This window comes from Natator depressus, chromosome 7 (genome assembly GCF_965152275.1).
Source record: "Natator depressus isolate rNatDep1 chromosome 7, rNatDep2.hap1, whole genome shotgun sequence".
NCBI classification, from domain to species: domain Eukaryota; kingdom Metazoa; phylum Chordata; order Testudines; family Cheloniidae; genus Natator; species Natator depressus.
The window spans coordinates 77,859,180-77,879,408 of NC_134240.1; the positions used below are offsets into that span (position 1 = coordinate 77,859,180).

A 20,229-nucleotide genomic window follows, 5' to 3' on the forward strand; every position below is an offset into this window, starting at 1 on the left:
GATTGCTGGAATACTGTGTCTAGTTCTGGTGTCCACAATTCTAGAAGCATGTTTATAACTTGGAGAAGGTTCAGAGAAGACTCACAAGGATGATTAAAGCATTAGCAAACATGCCTTATAGTGACAGAGTTAAGGAGCACTATCTTTTTCATTTAACAAAGAAGTTTAAGGGATGACAATTACAGTCTACTACTACCAGCATGAGGAACAAATATATAAATGGATTCTTCAGTCTAGTAGAGAAAGCCAGGTATAACACAATCCCATGGTTGAAAGTTTAAGATACATCAATCCAGACTGGAAATAAGATGTACATTTTTAAGTTAATTCACCACTGGAACAATTTACAAAGGGTTGCAGGGGATTCTCTATCACTGACAATTTTTAAACCAAGATTGGATATTTTCCTAAAAGATACGCTCTAGGCAGGGCTGTCCCTGGGGGGTACAGGGGCTGGAGCAAATCAGCCTGTATGGGACCTCCCTTAACATTTTTTATACAGGTGAAATCTGGTTACAGTGAACTTCAAGAGCAGCTGCTAGCTGCAGGTTAAATATTGATAGCACCCCGCTGTATAATTGTTATTATATTGTAGTTTTTTATAATTACAAAGTGTGGATACCAGTCTAATAGGTCATACTGGCTGTAGAATGACCGTGCCGAATCGGGTACAGAATGTGAGCGAGGCCAAACAGCAAAAATTAAGATGTTTGTACACCAATGCAAGAAGCCTAGGTAACAAAATGGAGGAACTAGAGCTACTGGTGCAGGAAGTGAAACCAGATATTATAGGGATAACAGAAACATGGTGGAATAGTAGTCAGGACTGGACTACAGGTATTGAAGGGTATGTGCTGTTTAGGAAAGACAGAAATAAAGGTAAAGGTGGTGGAGTAGCATTGTATATCAATGATGAGGTAGAATGTAAAGAAATAAGTGATGGAATGGATTAAGACAGAGTCCGTCTGGGCAAAAATCACATTGGGGAAGAAAACTACTAGAGCTTCCCCTGTGATCGTGCTTGGGTGTGCTATAGACCGCCGGGATCTAATTTGGATATGGATAGAGCCCTCTTTAATGTTTTTAATGAAGTAAATACTAATGGAAACTGCGTGATCATGGGAGACTAACTTCCCAGATATAGACTGGAGGACGAGTGCTAGTAATAATAATAGGGCTCAGATTTTCCTGGATGCGATACCTGATGGATTCCTTCATCAAGTAGTTGCTGAAGCGACTAGAGGGGATGCCATTTTAGACTTCGTTTTGGTGAGTAGTGAGGACCTCATAGAAGAAATGCTTGTAGGGGACAATCTTGGTTCAAGTGATCATGAGCTAATTCATTTCAAACTGAATGGAAAGATAAACAAAAATAAATCTGCAACTAGGGTTTTTGATTTCAAAAGGGCTGACTTTCAAAAATTAAGGAAATTAGTTAGGGAAGTGGATTGGACTGAAGAACTTATGGATCTAAAGGCAGAGGAGGCCTGAGATTACTTTAAGTCAAAGCTGCAGAAGCTATCGGAAGCCTGCATCCTAAGAAAGGGGGAAAAATTCATAGGCAGGAGTTGTAGACCAAGCATCTCAGAGAGGTGATTAAGAAAAAGCATAAAGCATACAGGGAGTGGAAGATGGGAGGGATCAGCAAGGAAAGCTACCTTGTTGAGGTCTGAACATGTAGGGATAAAGTGAGACAGGCTAAAAGTCAAGTAGAATTGGAACTTGCAAAGGGAATTAAAACCAATAGTAAAAGGTTCTATAGCCATATAAATAAGAAGACAACAAAGAAAGAAGAAGTGGGACCGCTAAACACTGAGGACGGAGTGGAGGTTAAGGATAATCTAGGCGTGGCCCAATATCCAAACAAATACTTTGCCTCAGTCTTTAATAAGGCTAAAGAGGATCTTAGGGATAATGGTAGCATGACAAGTGGGAATGAGGATATGGAGGTAGATATTACCATATCTGAGGTAGAAGCGAAACTCTTAACATCTTAATGGGACTAAATCGGGGGGGCCCAGATAATCTTCATCCAAGAATATTAAAGGAATTGGCACATGAAATTGCAAGCCCATTAGCAAGAATTTTTAATGAATCTGTAAACTCAGGGGTTGTACCGTATGATTGGAGAACTACTAACATAGTTCCTATTTTTAAGGGAAAAAAAAGCGATCCGGGTAACTACAGGCCTGTTAGTTTGACATCTGTAGTATGCAAGTTCTTGGAAAAATTTTTGAAGGAGAAAGTAGTTAAGGACATTGAGGTCAATGGTAAATGAGACAAAATACAAGATGGTTTTACAAAAGGTAGATCGTGCCAAACCAACCCGATCTCCTTCTTTGAGAAAGTAACAGATTTTTTAGACAAAGGAAACGCTGTGGATCTAACTTACCTTGATTTCAGTAAGGCGTTTGATGCTGTGCCACAAGGGGAATTATTAGTTAAATTGGAAAAGATGGGAATCAACAGGAAAACTGAAAGGTGGATAAGGAACTGGTTAACAGGGAGACTACAGTGGGTCATACTGAAAGGTGAACTGTCAGGCTGGAGGGAGGTTACCAGTGGAGTTCCTCAGGGATCGGTTTTGGGACCAATCTTTTTTAATCTTTCCATTACTGACTTTGGCACAAAAAGTGGGAGTGTGCTAATAAAGTCTGCGGATGATACAAAGCTGGGAGGTATTGCCAATTTAGAGAGAGACCGGGATATCATACAGGAAGATCTGGATGACCTTGTAAAGTGGAGTAATAGTAATAGGATGAAATTTAATAGTGAAGTGTAAGATCATGCATTTAGGGATTAATAACAAGAAATTTAGTTGTAAGCTGGGGACGCATCAATTAGAAGTAACGGAGGAGGAGAAGGACCTTGGAGTATTGGTTGATCACAGGATGACTGAGCCACCAATGTGGTGTGGCCGTGAAAAAAGCTAATGCGGTCTTGGGATGCATCAGGCGAGGTATTTCCAGTAGAGATAAGGAAGTTTTAGTACCATTATACAAGGCACTGGTGAGACCTCACCTGGAATACTGTGTGCAGTCCTGGTCTCCCATGTTTAAGAGGGATGAATTCAAACTGGAACAGGTACAGAGAAGGGCTACTAGGATGAGCCAAGGAATGGAAAACCTGTCTTATGAAAGGAGACTCAAGGAGCTTGGCTTGTTTAGACTAACCAAAAGAAGGTTGAGGGGAGATATGATTGCTCTCTATAAATATATCAGAGGGATAAACACCGGCGAGGGAGAGGAATTATTTAAGCTCAGTACCAATGTGGACACAAGAACAAATGGATATAAACTGGTCATCGGGAAGTTTAGACTTGAAATTAGACAAAGGTTTCTAACCATCAGAGGAGTGAAGTTTTGGAATAGCCTTCCAAGGGAAGCAGTGGGGGCAAAAGACCTATCTGGCTTTAAGATTAAACTCGATAAGTTTATGGAGGAGATGGTATGATAGGATAATATGATTTTGGCAATTAATTGATCTTTAAATATTCATGGTAAATAGGCCCTATGGCCTGTGATGGGATGTTAGATGGGATGGGATCTGAGTTACTACAGAGAATTCTTTCCTGGGTATCTGGCTGTTGAATCTTGCCCATGTGCTCAGGGTTTAGCTGATTGCCATATTTGGGGTCGGGAAGGAATTTTCCTCCAGGGCAGATTGGCAGAGGCCATGGAGGTTTTTCGCCTTCCTCTGTAGCATGGGGCACGGGTCACTTGCTGGAGGATTCTCTGCTCCTTGAAGTCTTTAAATCATGATTTGAGGACTTCAATAGCTCAGATATAGGTGAGAGGTTTATCGCAGGAGTGGGTGGGTGAGATTCTGCGGCCTGTATTGTGCAGGAGGTCAGACTAGATGATCATAATGGTCCCTTCTGACCTTAATATCTATGAATCTAAGTTCCTATAATTAAAAAACCCCTCACTAATCATGATCAATATTGCACTGCTTACATTCTGAAACCCACGTTCCTGGACTTCCTTGCCTCAGAAACTGGGTGGTTCTTGGAAGGCCTATATGTGCCCTGGTGCTCGGGGACCCCAGGACCCTCCAGCATGGAGCAGGGGCTCTATGATCTGTTTTCTCTGGGGAGGGAAGGTGGAAAAGCAGATGGATGGAGGACCCCAGTCCTGGTGGGTAGTGGAGAGAGCAGAGTTGTGGGACCCCAGGTCCTGGTACTGCGGAGAGGGGGACCCCAAAGCTGGAGAGCAGAAAGGCACGGAGGACCCTGAGGCAGGGGAGTGATAAGGTCTGGCACTGGCCTAGAGGTGGCATTAGAGGACCCCACCCAGTTCTGGGAGAGGGGAGAAAGAGCAGTGGGAGGGGGAGGTGTGAGGCACTGGGGGACACCAATGCTGGGCCACGGCTGATGGAGACTAATGGCTGGCAATAACCTGTGCTGGTGGAGGATCCTGCCGGAAAAGGGAAGGGTCCATCTGAGGTAGAAGGTCAGGGTCAGCCTGGGTCAACCTACCCTGGCACTAGTGGTTGGGGGGAGGGGGGTGGTGCTAGGAGCCTGCAGCAGCAGGCAACATCGGGAGCCAGCGGAGCGGAGCAGGCTGGGGCCGCGCCGCTTGCTGCTGCTACCACAGAGACTGAGCCTGAGAGGCTGCAAGCAAGAAAAAGAAATAAATGCCCGGGCTGGTGAGTGCAGGGCACAGGCCCGACTCCTGCTGCCAGCACCAGGCCCACCAGGCCCCCGCTCGTCTCCCTGAAGCGCAGGCTCCGTGGCGGTTGCCTATCGCCCCGCCTCCCTGAAGCACAGGGCCCGGGCCAACCCCTATGGACATGACGGCTCTGGCACTAGGACTTATTTTGAGGAAGTTCTAGGGCCTGCGTTATACAGGAGGTCAGTCTAGATCACAATGGTCTCTTTTGGCCTTGGAATCTGAGTCACAGTTCTTTAACAATGTTCTGCCCCTTCAATTGTTTAATGTGTCTGTCCCAATATTGCATTGCTATCACATGCTGCAATTGGTTAAGGAACTGCAGAACAACAGTTCTGTTCCCAACAAACTACTTTTTTTTTCTTCCCTACAAGTTACAGCTGGGATCACTGGATATAGATATGCAAGGAACTGGGAGGGTGCAGAGGGCTAGGGGAGCAGAGGACTGGATTGCATTTCCCCTCTCCAAAGCATAATATGGGAATTCTACATTCACTGAGCCAGTCAGATTCTGCAATTCCGTTTCCATAAATATGGAAGGTGAAAGACCCTCTTATGCATCAGTTAACTTCCTATTAATGAAATACTTGGCTCTTTTCATCTATAGAACTCAAAGCACATTACAAAGGAAAGTAACTTCACAGATGTGGGGAAAGAGGCACTGTTCCTTCCATGGCACCATAATTCATGCTTGAAAGTAATCACCTTTTTGCTTTTGAGCCTGCACAAACTGAAGATGGGGCTTAAAAAGGGAAGCAGAGCAGTACAAAAAGGACAGGCAATGGAAGGGAGCAGACCTCTACCCTGAGCTCTGGCCAAGTACTGCCCAGGATCTCTTGTGGCCTGAAACCTGGAAAAACAGATCTGACAGGACCGACAAAGGAGAATTTTAGGGAGCATTACTAATATGAAATCAAATAACAGCTTTATAATGATGTAACTCCTCCCACATGATGGGAATTCTACATGTTATTTTATGTCAGCACTGGTGCACTGTCGCTTTACACTGCTGAAACTTGCTGTGCTCAGGGGGGTGTTTTTTCAAACCCCGAGCCAGAAGGTTGCAGCACTGTAAATTGCCAGTGTAGACAAGTCCTAAGGTTCCGATCCAACTCTACTGTAGTTGGTGGGACTGATATTTTAAGGGAAGTTAGACTGGATCTGGGAGCAACAGAACTTAGTGGCAAAAGATAGAGATGAGAGCATCAGAGAAGCAACAGTGATATCAAGAGGAAAAAAAAACACTAGTATGACATTTGGAAATGGACTTTGTTGGTGAAGAGGCTACCCACATGGGCCTCTCTACCTGAGGAGCACAGAGTAGTAAGAATGGGTGTCCTGATCTGCCCTGTGAAGAGACTGCTGCTGAAATCTTTCCTTACCTCTCAAAATGCTTCTGCTACGGATGAGAGCTGCAAACCTCCAAAAGTAAGCTGTGTGATGGCAATTTTGTGATGTTAGGGCATCTCACTGTTGTACTGTGTGGCTGGATTAAAATAAATCTCAAATTCAAGACCACCTGTGGTAACTGGGCCAGATGCCAACTCTTTATGTCTTTTCAGAGTGGGGGAAAAAATACCATCACAGAATGAAAGGAAGCTGAGGCTAATCTGGACAATGTCTACACCAACCATACATTCTAATTCAGGAGAAACAGTGTGATTGTCAGCATGCTGGCTATCATTTGTATAGTTCCTCCAAATCTATGTTAGGGTTTATACTGGCACCCACAGTTGCTGTAACATGGTTCCTAGTGGGCCTCAGAGCAGATGTCTGCACTACAATGTAAGCCCAGGGTTAGCTGAACTTGAGTTAACGGACACTGGGTTAAGGCTTAAGTGTCTACACTCATTTGTGACCCCAGGCTAAGAACTGTTGAACCCTGGGTCCCAACCTAGGGCTCCAACATCTATACTGCATTACGCAAGTCCGGATCCACCCAGCCATATCCCAGACTGCTTCGTGCTCTCCAAAAATATGGCCACTCTAGCCTTTTGTTCGCAGTGCAGTATGGGAAAACCCAACTGTCCACCAAACTTGCCTATGGAGAAAAGAAGAAAGTCAGCCTGGGCGTTACTTTCAGTAGAGTCCTAGTGTACAATGCTAGTGGAGCTGCATCTACACCGCCTGCAAAACAACAGGGCTTGAAGCCTGATTCCCAGCTTGACTCAGGTGTGGATTCTCCATTCCTGGGGGACGGCGGGTCTGAGCCCTAGGTTAGCGTGGATGGAAGGGGGGGGTGGGCTTCAGTTCGAACGCTGGGCTTACGCTGCAGTGTAGACAGAGCCTTCAGCTCCTCTCCCCGCTCCACAAGTTCTGCTAGGGCCTCGCTCCTGTTTTGCTTTCTAAGTTACTGCGCCTCAGGCCATGTGCTTCCCACGGAGACCCCAGGCTCTGCCCCTGCTGTTTGGGGCAGTTAGGGTGACCAGGTGTCCTGATTTTGTACAGACAGTCCCAATATTTGGGGCTTTTTCTTATATAGGCACCTATTACCCTCCCCGCCCGGATTTTTCACGCTATCTGGTCAGCCAGCGGCAGGGTCCCTTCAGCGCCGCCAAGGCTGTTCGCGGCCAGTTACTCGCCTCTCTCTGCAGACGCTGCTCCCGCCGTGCCCGGCCCGAGGAAGCTACAACGCGCCCGCCCGAGCTCTGGGCAGCGCCGCTGGGCGGACACTCCCACCGACACGGGGGCGGCGCCTCTGGGGCCGAGGACGTCGCGCCAGCCTCGCGCGCGGGGAGGAGACCGTTGGTGACTGGGGAGGGCCACGCTCGCCTCCCGGCTGTCGCCCGCTGCCTCTTCCCTCCCCTGCGAGCGGAGGCTTTTCCTGCCACCAGAGGGCGCCCCCCGGTCGCGCCTGGTGGCGGGGATGCAGCGGGGCCATGGAGCTGGACGAGGCGTTCGGCTCGGTGGGGGAGTTCGGCCCGAGCCAGAAGCGCCTCACCGCCTTCCTGGTGCTGCTGCAGGTGGGCGAGGGGACGCGCGGTTGCTCAGCCCGGCCTGCCCCGGGCGGCGGCCTGCCCCCCTTCGCTGTGGCGGGGTGGAGACCCAGGGTGCCACGGGGCGCTGGCTGGGGCGGGCGGGGCGCTGTGGGGGCACGGCGGGATTTCATGGGACGCGAGAGGGACGAGGGCGGGTGGCGGCTGCCCGGAGGACGCGCGGGAGGGCGGAGAGGGCGCAGGAGGCTCTTTCCCTTAGCTCCAGCAAGCGTCCGTTCGCGCCGCCGGCTGTGCGTGTTTTAGACCCTCCGTGAGCCCTGGACTGGGGGGCGGGGGTGCCAAACTGGAGCCTGAGTGGCTGCGCCGCGTCCCCCTGCCAGCGGAGAGCGGGGCGTGACTGGATGAGCTCAGCGTGGCTGGCAGGGGAGAGGAGGGAATCCTGGCCCTGAGCGTGATTTCCTCTCAGCCGCGGGGCTGGGTTTCTTTCTGGGTTATTGGCACGGAGCCCTGCTGTGACCCCGACGCTGGCCTCGCGTTGTAACCTCCTGGGATGTTTGCACTGACAAACAACCAGAAGATCTCGCTGGCTCTCACAGGAGTGCAGCCTCTCTGAGTAGTGCGTCCAAAAGAAATAATGTGGATACTGTACTATAAAAATAGATGTCAGACGAAAGTTCTGTCAGAATAGTTTTCTATCGTTAGGCAAGAAGGTTATTGAATATTAAACTAGGCTGTTCCTTGTTCATACATCCCCTACAGTACAAACCGGTAACTTTTGATCCTTTTAAACAGATATTGTTATTGGTTGTTTATCTTTTGAAGTTCCTTTGGGCTTTAGAAGGCCAGGATGGCAAAATTTACATGTGTTGTTTTAATATAAGGAGGAAGCTTGGATATGCACGAGCCAGGATACAAATAATCTTTGGTAGTAAATTTTATATTTCAGCCTGTGAATATGTTGACACAGTGTGAGAAGTAATCTCCCCCTCCCACCACCCCATGCAATCAGTAGATTGAGCCATAGAACTGCAAGTCAAGAACTCCTGTGTTCTCTTCTTGTCTTCTTGTCAGTGACCTGCTGTACGACCTTGGGCAAGTCTTTTAAGTTCTTTACATATTATTTTTCCCTATTGTAAAGTTGGGATAGTACTTAAATATCCTGTAGGATTGTGAAGAATAATTGCTACATTTTTCTGTAGCGAAGTTTACAACTGGCGTTTCAAGATTAACTCCAGGAAGATTGCCTTGTAGCTACAGTGTAACAAAACAGCATGAATGGTGTTGGAAAAGCTGCTGATCTTTTATGGATCCACTCCCAGGAGATAGATGAGTTTACTGTTTCTAAATCGTTCCTTTTTAAAAAAATCAAATGTAAAGAAATGAAAAAGAAAACAAACAGACCACCAGTGTCTTTTTGATCACGACCACTTCTTGTTCTTCAGGATTTCTTCTGCAGTGATCTGAGATGGAGTTGCTAGATGAACCCTATGTTTGCTGCTCCTTGTATTTTTCATTGTCAGAGATGTGGTGAAGTATTTGGGGGTATATCTGAACTTCTCTCATCAAGAAAATGCTATCATTTTTCTAGATTTCATCTGGAGATAAGAGGTAGCGTCTTCCATGGTTTTAGATAGATGGTTTTCAGTTCTGCCAGTAGGAATGAGCCGCAAGATGGTTTAGGACCTTGGTGTAGATAGAATAGCTGTTACCTTGGCAGTTTGCTGGCCGCTTTCTGTTTGAAATCTAACATTCTCTTGCATTTGTAATTGAACTGTTTGGCATGCTTATTGTAGTATTTCTTCAGTCCTCACCGTTCTTTTGTAACTTCTTCAGAACTGATTGTCTTTGGCTATAGAAGCACTTAAGTTTTTTGTTCTGCCCATAAGTCTTAGGGCTGATGCCGGGCAGCTGTCTCTAGCTCATCTGGTTTTTCAGAAGATCTAAATACCCAATAACTTCCATTGACCTAATTATTGACTAACATTAGGTACCCATTTTTGAGAAAGTTGGGCATGGTTCATATGCAAACTGTTTTTTTTAAAAAAGTGCCATTTAAAAAAGACAGATATGAAATATCTAAATATTTAAAACATAAGAGGTAATAGTAAAAACATTTTTTCAATGAATAGTGTATCTTAAGTGTTTCTTTAAATAAGACCTTTTAATTGAATACTTCTCTTACTTAGTTCATTAAAATGTCAAGCCTTAGGAAAAAGTGTATAATTTTGTTTCATTCCTAAGTACAGCATACTTTCTTTTTTTTTATTTCTAAAACTGCATCTGTTTATGTATAAATCATATTTATGACTAGGCATGTAAAAGCATTGTTTTCAATGACAAAATTGGCTAATCCAAATATAAACAGATCCAATCTCCAAATCAAACTGCAAGACTAGATGTATTGGGCCCTGCTGGACCTGTTGGGGGAAACTAGCTCCAGAGTTGAATTCCTTCCATTGACAATACAGCATCAAAAGGTGGTTAAGGTTTGGGTATATATTATTTTTCAGGAAAGCTGGTTTAAATAAAAAAAAAAATTAGAAACACAGAACTAAGATTGCACTTCTCATAGAAGGCATTCAAACTTACTGTGGACCTCCTGAGGCCTGCAGGAAGGGAGAGCCTCCTCATGAGCCTTGTGATGGAAAACTTTCTTTTTTTACTATGTAGCCCAGGGGTGGCCAAACCTCCGAGCCACATACGACAAACTTGAGAAGTTTGAGAGCTGGGGGGCGCCTGCCGGGGCTTCAGCCCCATGGGACGCCCCTGCTGGGGCTTGGGGCTTCAACTCTGCAGGGAGGGGAGTCTTGGGGTTTCAGTCCTGTCACTGTGAGAGGCACCTACTCAGGGCTTTAGCCCTGCGGGGACAGGGGGTCCCGCTGAAGCCCTGAGTCCTGGCAGCTGGGCCCCGTGGGGCTGAAGCCCTGAGACCCCCGCACCCCAGTGGGCAGAAACCAGAGGTCACGTGCCCTCCCAGATTTTTGCGAGGGTTTGCTGGACCAAATCAGTCACACTGTGCTGGAGGGCCCCCTCCCTGCATGGCAGCTGCTGGAGCCAGCAAGCTGGGAGCTGCAGCCGTGGGGAGAGGCTATGGCAAACACCTGGGAGATGCAGGGAGAGCCACTGCTTTTGCTGCTGCTGCCTCTCCCCACTGAGCTAAAGTGGCAGCTCCAGCTGTTTGCCACTGATTTTCCATGCAGAGCTAATGCCTGGGAGCTGCAGGGAGGGGCTGTTGAGGGTAATGAGGGGCATGCCGAGGGCTTATGAGTATTACTCCAGCTGTTGGGGGGAACCTTTACATTATGCTCCCCCCACTCTCATCAGGCACCAGTTGTCTCTAGAAGAAGCCCTTAGCCCCACCGCTCTGCCACAGGACAGAATCCTCAAGTTCCCCCCCACCCCAGTCTGTTAGGTGGAGAATGGGGGGAGGGATGGGGCTCTGTGAGCCGCACTTTAACTGTAAAAGAAACACATGCGGCCATTTGACCACCCCTGATCTAACCTCCCTAGTGATCTGGTTCAGTCTCTGTAAGGAGAAAAGCTAGAGGTTTCTAACTTCGTTGGTTTGCTATACTGATTTGTTGCTGGAATTGGTATTCCTTAGTGATGTTACTAAATAAAATGTTAGTAACTCTTGGAAACAAACTTTAGTTGAATTAAATTTTGGCCTTTGGTGCTAGATCAGCTAGAAGTCCCTAGTAAAGTAGTTTATAATCTCCTTTCTGTGTTCTTGCTACAAAGCAGCAAAAAAGAAGTTTGAAGAATTTTGAAATTTGCGGGAGGGTTGCAAAATCAAAATGTTAATAAAAAACCACTGAAAATCTTAAATATGACATGATTGTTGTCCCTTCAGAATGCCCTGGCCTGTGCGTTCCTGTCCAGGGACTTAAAGACAATATACTAGCTGAGCTGTTGTGATTTTGAATTAAGAGAACTATTGTAGCTCAAGTTTTAAATATTAGTTCAATGAAGAGGTTAAAATATTTATGATAAACAAGAGGGCAAAATATCATGTAAATTGTTTATCCTAAACAATTTTTTCTCTTCTTTTTAGGTATATGTGGCCTGTCAGTCTATGCTTATTGTACTAGTGGGAGCTGTGCCAGAGTATCATATTGACCAGGGAGAAATTCCTACTAGCACAGAGGAGCTTGCAAGACATGTCCGATTTGCAGATAAGTTCACATCTATAGCAACTGAGGCAAGTAGTTTGTGCTATATCTTTTCTTAACGATTCTTTTCTGTGCTCTGGTTTATTCCTTTATCATCAGTGCAGGATTCTCTCTTGTGAAGCCTGAAGAAGACTTAGTTGAATATGTTGCTTGCACAAATTGTAATTCTTCTGTACATGAGGACATAGGAATTGCTGAAGATAAAAAGGTCACTTGGGCCAGGCGTCTCACTTTTTGACTTACTATAACTCACATGTCTCTGCTTTATTACTATTTTCTTCAGTTTCCTTAAATCTGTAATCATGTCTAATTGTTCAAATTATGCATACTATTATCTTTGGCTTACTTAGCATAAGTTCAGTATTCTTCTGAGTAAAAGGGGTTAAATTCGCTTTATAGTCTTAATTTCATGATTTTTAGGATTGGTTTTTTTTTCATCCCAGATCTTTTTGAGCCCGTCACTAAAGAGGACAACTTACTGTAGCTTACATCATTTAATTACATGTTTGAAATCTTACATCAGCCCACTATACAGTCAGTTTCCTACTGAAAATGAATTCAGCCTCTGAAGAAATACTTATGACTCAGGAAGAGCTAATGAGTTGGAATGATTTTTTTGTTCTGTTTTGTATTGTTCAGTGTAGTAAATCTTGACTATAGCTGCATCATGTCCTCCCATAGATTGCCCTATAGGAGGATTAAAATTATTCTGAAAACTAAGTTCACACAACTCTTCTGGATTTCCCAAAATATCATGCCATCTTGAGGGGTGGAGGTGGACTGGACCAGGGTTTGCATCCTGGGGACTGGACAGAGCACTTCGCCCTCTAGTTTTATGTGTTTTGTTGCATTTGTTCAAAGCCAGCTGTTCTTTGTGTTACTTCCTGGGCGCCCATCACCCAGGAAATACATGCCTTAGGAACATCCCTGCCTGCATCAAAACTTTTTTTTGAGATGGTTGCCTGGATTCTCGTAGAAACGAGTTATGCTGATTGATTGCCAATTTTCAGTTAACTTGCTAGGGAATGTTATCTAGGCCAGGGGTTTTCAAACTGTGGTACGTGAGTGTGATGGCTTATCCATTTACTTCACAACAATTTTTTAAGAATTGGTATGTGAACCGGTAAAGTCTGGTACTTGTTGATCTAGAGAAACTATTCATCTGTTTCTCCTCTCTTACTGCTGTCCCAAAACCTGGCCATGTAACATTTGTCTGGAAGGGTTTAAGGACTAGATGCAATTGGAGAAATGATGCAACATTGACTCAAGTCCTCTGTGTGACAGATTTTGTGACTGTTGTGGTCAGTTTTCCAATATGTCCATCCCCCTGAGCTTAAAAGCAGAATGATATTGAAAATGTGATCAAAAAGAATGCAACAAGGTCAGCCCCACCCCACCACACCTGGGAGCAGAACAGCACACTTAGGCCTGGTCTACAGTACGCGATTATATCAAAATTAGCCGTGTTATATCAAATTAAAACTAAATCCGTCCACACAACCAACCCAGTTTTGTCGACTTTAAGGTCTCTTAAAACCGGTTTCTGTACTCCACCTTGGCAAGGGCAGTAGTGCTAAAATCGACATTGCTGTTCTGAATTTGAGGTTCTGTGGACGCAATTCGATGGTATTGGCCTCTGGGAGCTATCCCAGAATGCTCCATAGGATTGCCCAAACAGCAGAAGGCTGGCATATTCTTAAATTTTGATTTGTAGAGTGGCCTTGTCCTTCCCTCCTCCCTCCCTGCCCCACCTGACCCGGGCTACCTTGTGATTTATCTCCCTGTGTTTTTAATCAACTAATAAAGAATGCATGGTTTTGAAATAGTGACTTTATTTCCTCCACAAGCTGTGATCGAAGGGCGGGAGGGCGGTTGGCTTACAGGCAATTAGAATCAAGAAAGGGGGTGGGTAACATCAAAGAGAAACAAACAGAACTGTCACACTGTAGCCTGGCCAGTCATGAAGCTGGTTTTCAAAGCTTCTCTGATGCGCAGCACGCCCTGCTATGCTTGTCTAATCGCCATGGTATCTGGCTGCACGAAATTGGCCGCCAGGTGATTTGCCTCGACCTCCCACCCCGCCATAAATGTCTCCCCCTTACTCTCACAGAGATTGTGGAGCACACAGCAAGCAGCAATTACAATTGGAATACTGGTTTTGCTGAGATGTAACCTAGTCAGTAAACTGCGCCAGTACGCTTTTAAACGGCCAAATGCGCAGTCTACCACCACTATGCACTTGCTCAGCCTATAGTTGAACTGCTCCTTACTACTGTCCAGGCTGCCTGTGTACAGCTTCATGAGCCATGGCATTAAGGGATAGGCTGGGTTCCCAAGGATAACTATAGGCATTTCAACATCCCAACAGTTATTTTCTTGTCTGGGAAGTAAGCCCGTTCCTGCAGCTGTTCAAACAGACCAGAGTTCCTGAAGATGTGAGCGTCATGCACCTTTCCCAGCCATCCCACATTGATGTCAGTGAAACGTGTCTTGTGATCCACCAGTGCTTGCAGCACCATCGAGAAGTACCCCTTGCGGTTTACATACTGGCTGCCCTGGTGCTCCAGTGCCAAGATAGGGATATGCGTTCCATCTATGGCCCCACCCCAGTTGGGGAAGCCCATTGCAGCAAAGCCATCCACAATGGCCTGCACATTTCCCAGAGTCACTACCCTGAATAGCAGCTGGTCAATGATTGCTTTGGCTACTTGGATCACAGCAGCCCCCACAGTAGATTTGCCCACCCCAAATTGATTGGCGACTGACTGGTAGCTGTCAGGTGTTGCAAGCTTCCACAGGACTGTTGCCACTTGCTTCTTAACTGTGAAGGCTACTCTCATTTTGGTATCTTTGTGCTTCAGGGCAGGGAACAGCGAGTCACAAAGTTCCATGAAATTGGCCTTACGCATGCGAAAGTTTCTCAGCCACTGGTAATCATCACATACCTGCAACACTATGCAGTCCCACCAGTCTGTAATTTTTTCCCGGGCCCAGAATTGGCGTTCCATGGCATGAACCTGGCCCAATGCCACCATGATGTCCCAATCGCCAGGTGCCGTGCATCTAGGAACTTCTGTGTCCATGTCCTCATCACTGTCGTAGTTGCACTGTCGTCGCTTCCCTGCCCGGTTTTGCAGGTTCTGCACATACTGCTGGATAATGCGCGAGGTATTTACAATGGTCACAACTGCAGTGGTGAGCTGACCGGGCTCCATGCTTGCTGTGCTATGGCACCTGCAAAGATAATCCAAGAAAAAAGGCGTGAAATGAAGGAGAGTGGGAGAGCAGAGTTGCAGCAGAAGCAGTGGTGTACGGTTTACAATGGCATACTGCACGAGTTGCAGGACAGCAGAGTTTTGCAGACCTACTGCACTGTCTGCTGTAGGAAAGCAGAGTAGCAGCGGAAGCAGCGGTATCTGGTTTAAGGTGGCTTTCAGGCCTTCTGTACGAGTTGCAGGACAGCAGAGTTTTGCAGACCTACTGCACCATCTGCTGCAGGAGAGCAGAGCGGCAGCGGAAGCAGTGGTGTACGGTTGACGATGGCAGAAAAAAGGCGTGAAACAATTGTCTGCCGTAGCTTGCACGATGGGAGGGGTGACTGACGACATGCACCCAGAAACACCTGTGAGACTGTTTTTGCCCCATCATGCACTGGGAGCTTAACCCAATGGGCGGCGGAGACTGCAGGACCTGTGGGATAGCTTCCCATAGTGCATCGCTTCGAGAGTCGATGCTAGCCTCAGTACTGTGGACGCACTCCACCGACTTCACGCGCTTCGTGGGGGGACACACAATTGACTGTATAAAATCTCTTCTGAAAAATCGACTTATATAAATTCGATGTAATTTCATACTGTAGACGTACCCTTGGGGCAGACCAGGGAAGAGAGAAGACCTGCAGCTCCTGAGAACAGAGCTGAGGAAAGGCAGGATCTCTTCCTATAACAACTGCCCAAAGGTCCCTCCCTGAGGGAACAGAGGACCTGCTTCTGATAGAACCTGAGAGGGAAGCATTCTTCCCCCCTCCCCGCCCCACCCAAAGGACTCAGTTTGTTTGTGCCAATTTCCCTTGTTTTGTTTATGGACCACCCAGCAGAGGAGAGACTTGGAGCTGACCTGGCTGAGGGCCAAGCCACAGGAGGAGGCAGCCACTGCCCTGAGAAAGAGGGAGCTGCCACACGTGGCCACAAGGAGGTGCCAAGCAGTGAACTGACCTGCTGTGCATCTCCTCACTAGAGAAGTCAAACTTTGGACAACTGTGGGGGTGGTAGGAAGTGGCCCAGGGAGGGCAGCCTTAAGGCACTCCTGGCTGTCAGACTTTGAATAACCCTTACAGAGTCCCAGACTGGAGCCTGGTGTAGACCCAACTCCCTCCGCATTTTGAAGGACCTAAGCCCTGACCATTAGACAATGCTCCGCACAAGCGAAGACCATCACAATTTTATATTCAAGCTTCTAGAAGACTACAAAAAACATTGAAGAATAGAATAAAACAAAGGAAGACTATTTTAGAATATATGACTGATAAACTTGAACAAGTAGCCATCCTCTAATTCAAGCAGAACACTTCTTACTTAGTTCTCTGTAAGGTGATAAGCAGATTTAACTGGGATTTGGTATCAGAATTTTTTTCTAATTTTTTTAAATTTATATATGTTAAGTAATCTTTCTATATCTGTAGAAAAGGGGGTAATGTGATCTGCAAAGCCACCACAGAGAATATGAACCTACATGTAAGAAATTCAGTAGTGAGGTGGTATTTTAAGAGTTTTTCCATCAAATTAAAATGTATTATCATATATGTGTGTGTGTGTAAAGCAAAAGAAAAACATCATGTGGATGAGTAATAGGTGGAAATCTTTCTGGTAGAAATATTTAAAGATAAACATGATTCTCCAGTCTAGAATAATAAAGGACTCAGAATATTCTTAATATATTTAGAGATCTTTATTAATTCAACACTAATGTAGGGCTACCTTCAGGACTAAGAAACAGATTCTGAAAAAATTAAAAACATGAGATAAGCCTTACTGTTTTGGATGCTACTGCATGGAATTTCAGGAGAATGTAGAAAACTTTAAAAGCATATCTATTGTTAGCATTATGATTAACTTTTTTATAATTTTTAAATAAATTGCTTATTGAAATTTGTAATTTATCTGCAATTGACTACAGATGTTTCTGTAGGTATATGTTCAATCTTCCATAACTTTTCCTTTCCCATCTTTTTTACAATATAATAATATAAAATAAATAAAACATACCAAATTTGAACTGAGAAATAACTTATGAAAAGAAAAAGATGATTGCATGCATATCTGAACTTTACAGTCAAGTTATCCATGTTGAAAACTATACAACAGTTTTGAAGAAAATCCTTGAGATTGTTCAGACCACATAGTTTTGGTGGTACCCTGTGTACTGTATTACTATACACATAACAGAAGTTGTAAATGGTTGCAATAAGAACCATAGCTTTGTTCATTTGTATTTTGTATTCCAGTATGTGGTGGTATTTTAAATATCTTTTTAGAAAAGGCATTTCTAAAGTTTCCATCATGGCAGTATCTTGGCACCATTACATACATTGAAAATTAGGGACATGATTCTTCTGGCCTGGTATTTCCCCTCCTCAGTATTTTGAGCCATATAAAAGTGTCTGGATATAGCTGGTTTGCTGTATGCTCACTTGCTGGAGTTATTTTATTGTTTGGCTATTAAGGGCATTTCTTCTGAAAGAGGTAAGTCTTGCATCACAATCAGAAGGCTGGAAGAGCTGTACTCACCTCCTATGGTAATTGATTCCACTCTGAGGTCTCTCCATGTGAGAGACAGTGTCTTGAGGTGGCTTGTTCATGGCATTTGCAGTGCTTTGAAAACAAGATCTAGCAACTTGAACTATGCTAAGAACTGTATTGACAGTCAATTTGGAGCATGACGGTATATGTTCTTTGAGAGATGAGGTGGCTGAGGTAATATCTTTTATTGGACCAACTTCTGTTGGTGAGAGAGACAAGCTTTTGAGCTTACACAGAGCTTTTCTTTAGGAAACTTTAGAGTACCTGTGAGGAGTTTGCTTCTGATGATGAGCCACTTCACCTTCAATGGTCCATTAAAATATGTGTTAACTACGTATGCTAAACAATCTGTTCCATCTTGTATTTAGGTGTGACACTTGAGGGTAGATCTATGCTTAAAACGCTGCAGTGGTGCAGCTGCAGCTCTTCACTGAAGATGCTACTACACTGAGGGGAGACAGTCTCCCCTGAGAGTAGTAATTCACCTCCCTGAGAGGCAGTAGCTGTGTTGACGGGAGAAGCCCTCTCATCGACAAAGCATTGTCTTCAACAGGTGTTAGTTCGGTAAAACTGCATCGCTCAGGGGTGTGGATTTTTTACATCCCTGAGCGATGTAGTTATACAAATGTAAGTTTCTGGTCTATACCTGGCCTGAGTAAGGCTATATCTGCATGCACTTTCATCATTAAAACTTTTGTCGCTCAGGGATGTGAAAAAAAACCACGCACCCCTGAATGACAAAAATTTTAATGATGAAAAGCTTCAGTGTGGACAGCGCTTTGTCGGCTGGAGATGCTCTCCCAGTAACAAAGCTACCGCCCTTCATTGCGGGTAGTTTTATTTTGTCACGGGGAGAGCTCTCTCCCAGCGACAAAGAGCGGCTACACTGCTTGCCTTACAATAGCGTGGCTGCAGTGGTACAGCCGCACCGTTGTAAGGTGCACAATATAAACATAGCCTACGTTTCTCAGACCTTAAGAAGAGCTCTGCATAAGCCTGAAAGCTTTTCTCTCTCACCAACAGAAGTTCTTCCAATAAAAAAAATCACCTCACCCACCTTGTCTCTCTAATATCCTGGAGCTGACATGACTCAACAACACTGCAAACAGTGTAAGATTTAAATCACCAAGTGGAAAATCTCAATTTATGTCATCAGTTTTAATCAACTTTTCTATTTGTACTTCAGTTATTTTCTAAGGAAAGGTGCACTCTCATTGATTGATATAACCATTAAAACATGTAGATTTACAACTAAATAGAGCCTTTATACTAGATTTGGTACATTTTTTTTTGCTACCTAGAAGGGTACACTATAACTATGTACATTTATTTAAGCAATTATATAGCTTAATATTTTTAGATTTTTGTTAATTGTACATTTTTAGTGTGTTAGAAAATGTTGAATGATAAATACTAGATAATTAACATTTTGCTCATAATTTGTGCCAAGCTGCATTAGGATAGTAAATGGAATTTAATTAAATACACAAAGCAGCATATAAAGTTTATTTTTATTAAACAAAACCACCTTCAATGTTTTGGATACCTAAACTTCAGTGTTTTTCCATGAGCTGGAGAATAAGTTTCTGTGGTGGGTAGAGTCATAAATATTCATAATTTGAGAACTTAGTCACAGCTCAGGTAGGGAGAAGCTATAAAACAGGAGTATGAGACACCCACGTGGGCTCAGTGGATGATCCTGATCAGATACATGATGGTCTCTCTTGGAGCCAGAGGCTGGATCCCAACACCTGTGATGACTTAGCCAGTCTCTTGCACCCAGTATCACAACCCTTGAGTCCCCCACAGGATCAGGACCTTAATACAGTACATAATCTATTGTGCCATATTTATAAACTTTGACCTTAAAAATTGGATGTTTTCCCCCAATTCTTTCTTTATATAGAAAAGCAGCCTTTAACTCAAAGGTTTTGAAAGAGGCTCATGGATTCAGCATATTTATTTTTATTTAAATGTTTTAAGAGATTAAAATGAAATCTGAATTTAATGTAAAATATGTTAAGGCCTAAACTTATTATAAACAGGTTCATTTTTAAAAAGAAAAACTTATAATTTAAATAATGAAATCTGAAAAATCTTTTTTTTTGTTTGTTTGTTTTTAATTATCCATTTTTACCAACCCTGCTTTATTTTAGCATGTGTGCTATGAGCCGTGAGCAATCTGTAGTCTGAGAATCACATCAAGGTATAGCATGTTGTGGAAGTTTAGGTCTGAGGTGACAAACCGTGGATCTCTGTGAACAAGTCTGCCTTTGGGAAAAAGGAGCACAGTCTCCTGGTTAGTAGAAGGTGAAACAAGATGTTTCTGGCTACTGCTGCTGTTAAATGTCTTGCATTTTCAGACTGTCCCGATAATCACTTGGAAGATGCCATTAATGAAGATTGAGGTTGCATTTCCTAGATATGCCTCCAAGTTTAGCCTTTTTCCTTCAGCGATACCTCTGTCTTATTTGAGTTGATATACTCTTTACTGTGTATTGATTCAGCCACACTATATAATATCATAGAATCATAGAATATCCGGGTTGGAAGGGACCTCAGGAGGTCATTTAGTCCAACCCCCTGCTCAAAGCAGGACCAATCCCCAATTTTTGCCTCAGATCCCAAATGGCCCCCTTAAGGATTGAACTCA

General features: G+C 44.5%; 1 protein-coding gene and 1 long non-coding RNA gene across 3 annotated transcripts in view; one reads left to right on the forward strand and one right to left on the reverse strand.

Annotated features, from left to right (window-relative positions):
• The window catches only part of LOC141990945 (uncharacterized), a 39,593-nt gene extending 32,240 nt beyond the window's left edge, over window positions 1-7,353 (reverse strand). The window contains exon 1 of the long non-coding RNA XR_012640301.1: window positions 7,253-7,353. This is a non-coding gene — a long non-coding RNA (uncharacterized LOC141990945). The remainder of the gene's footprint in view (window positions 1-7,252) is intronic.
• Window positions 7,244-20,229, forward strand: part of LOC141990943 (solute carrier family 22 member 15-like) — a 64,764-nt gene continuing 51,778 nt past the window's right edge. For both annotated transcript variants that reach the window (XM_074958860.1, XM_074958859.1), the window contains exons 1-2: window positions 7,244-7,633; window positions 11,661-11,807. In XM_074958860.1, coding sequence (XP_074814961.1) covers window positions 7,550-7,633; window positions 11,661-11,807 — 231 coding nt within the window. In that variant the 5' untranslated portion in view covers window positions 7,244-7,549. The remainder of the gene's footprint in view (window positions 7,634-11,660; window positions 11,808-20,229) is intronic.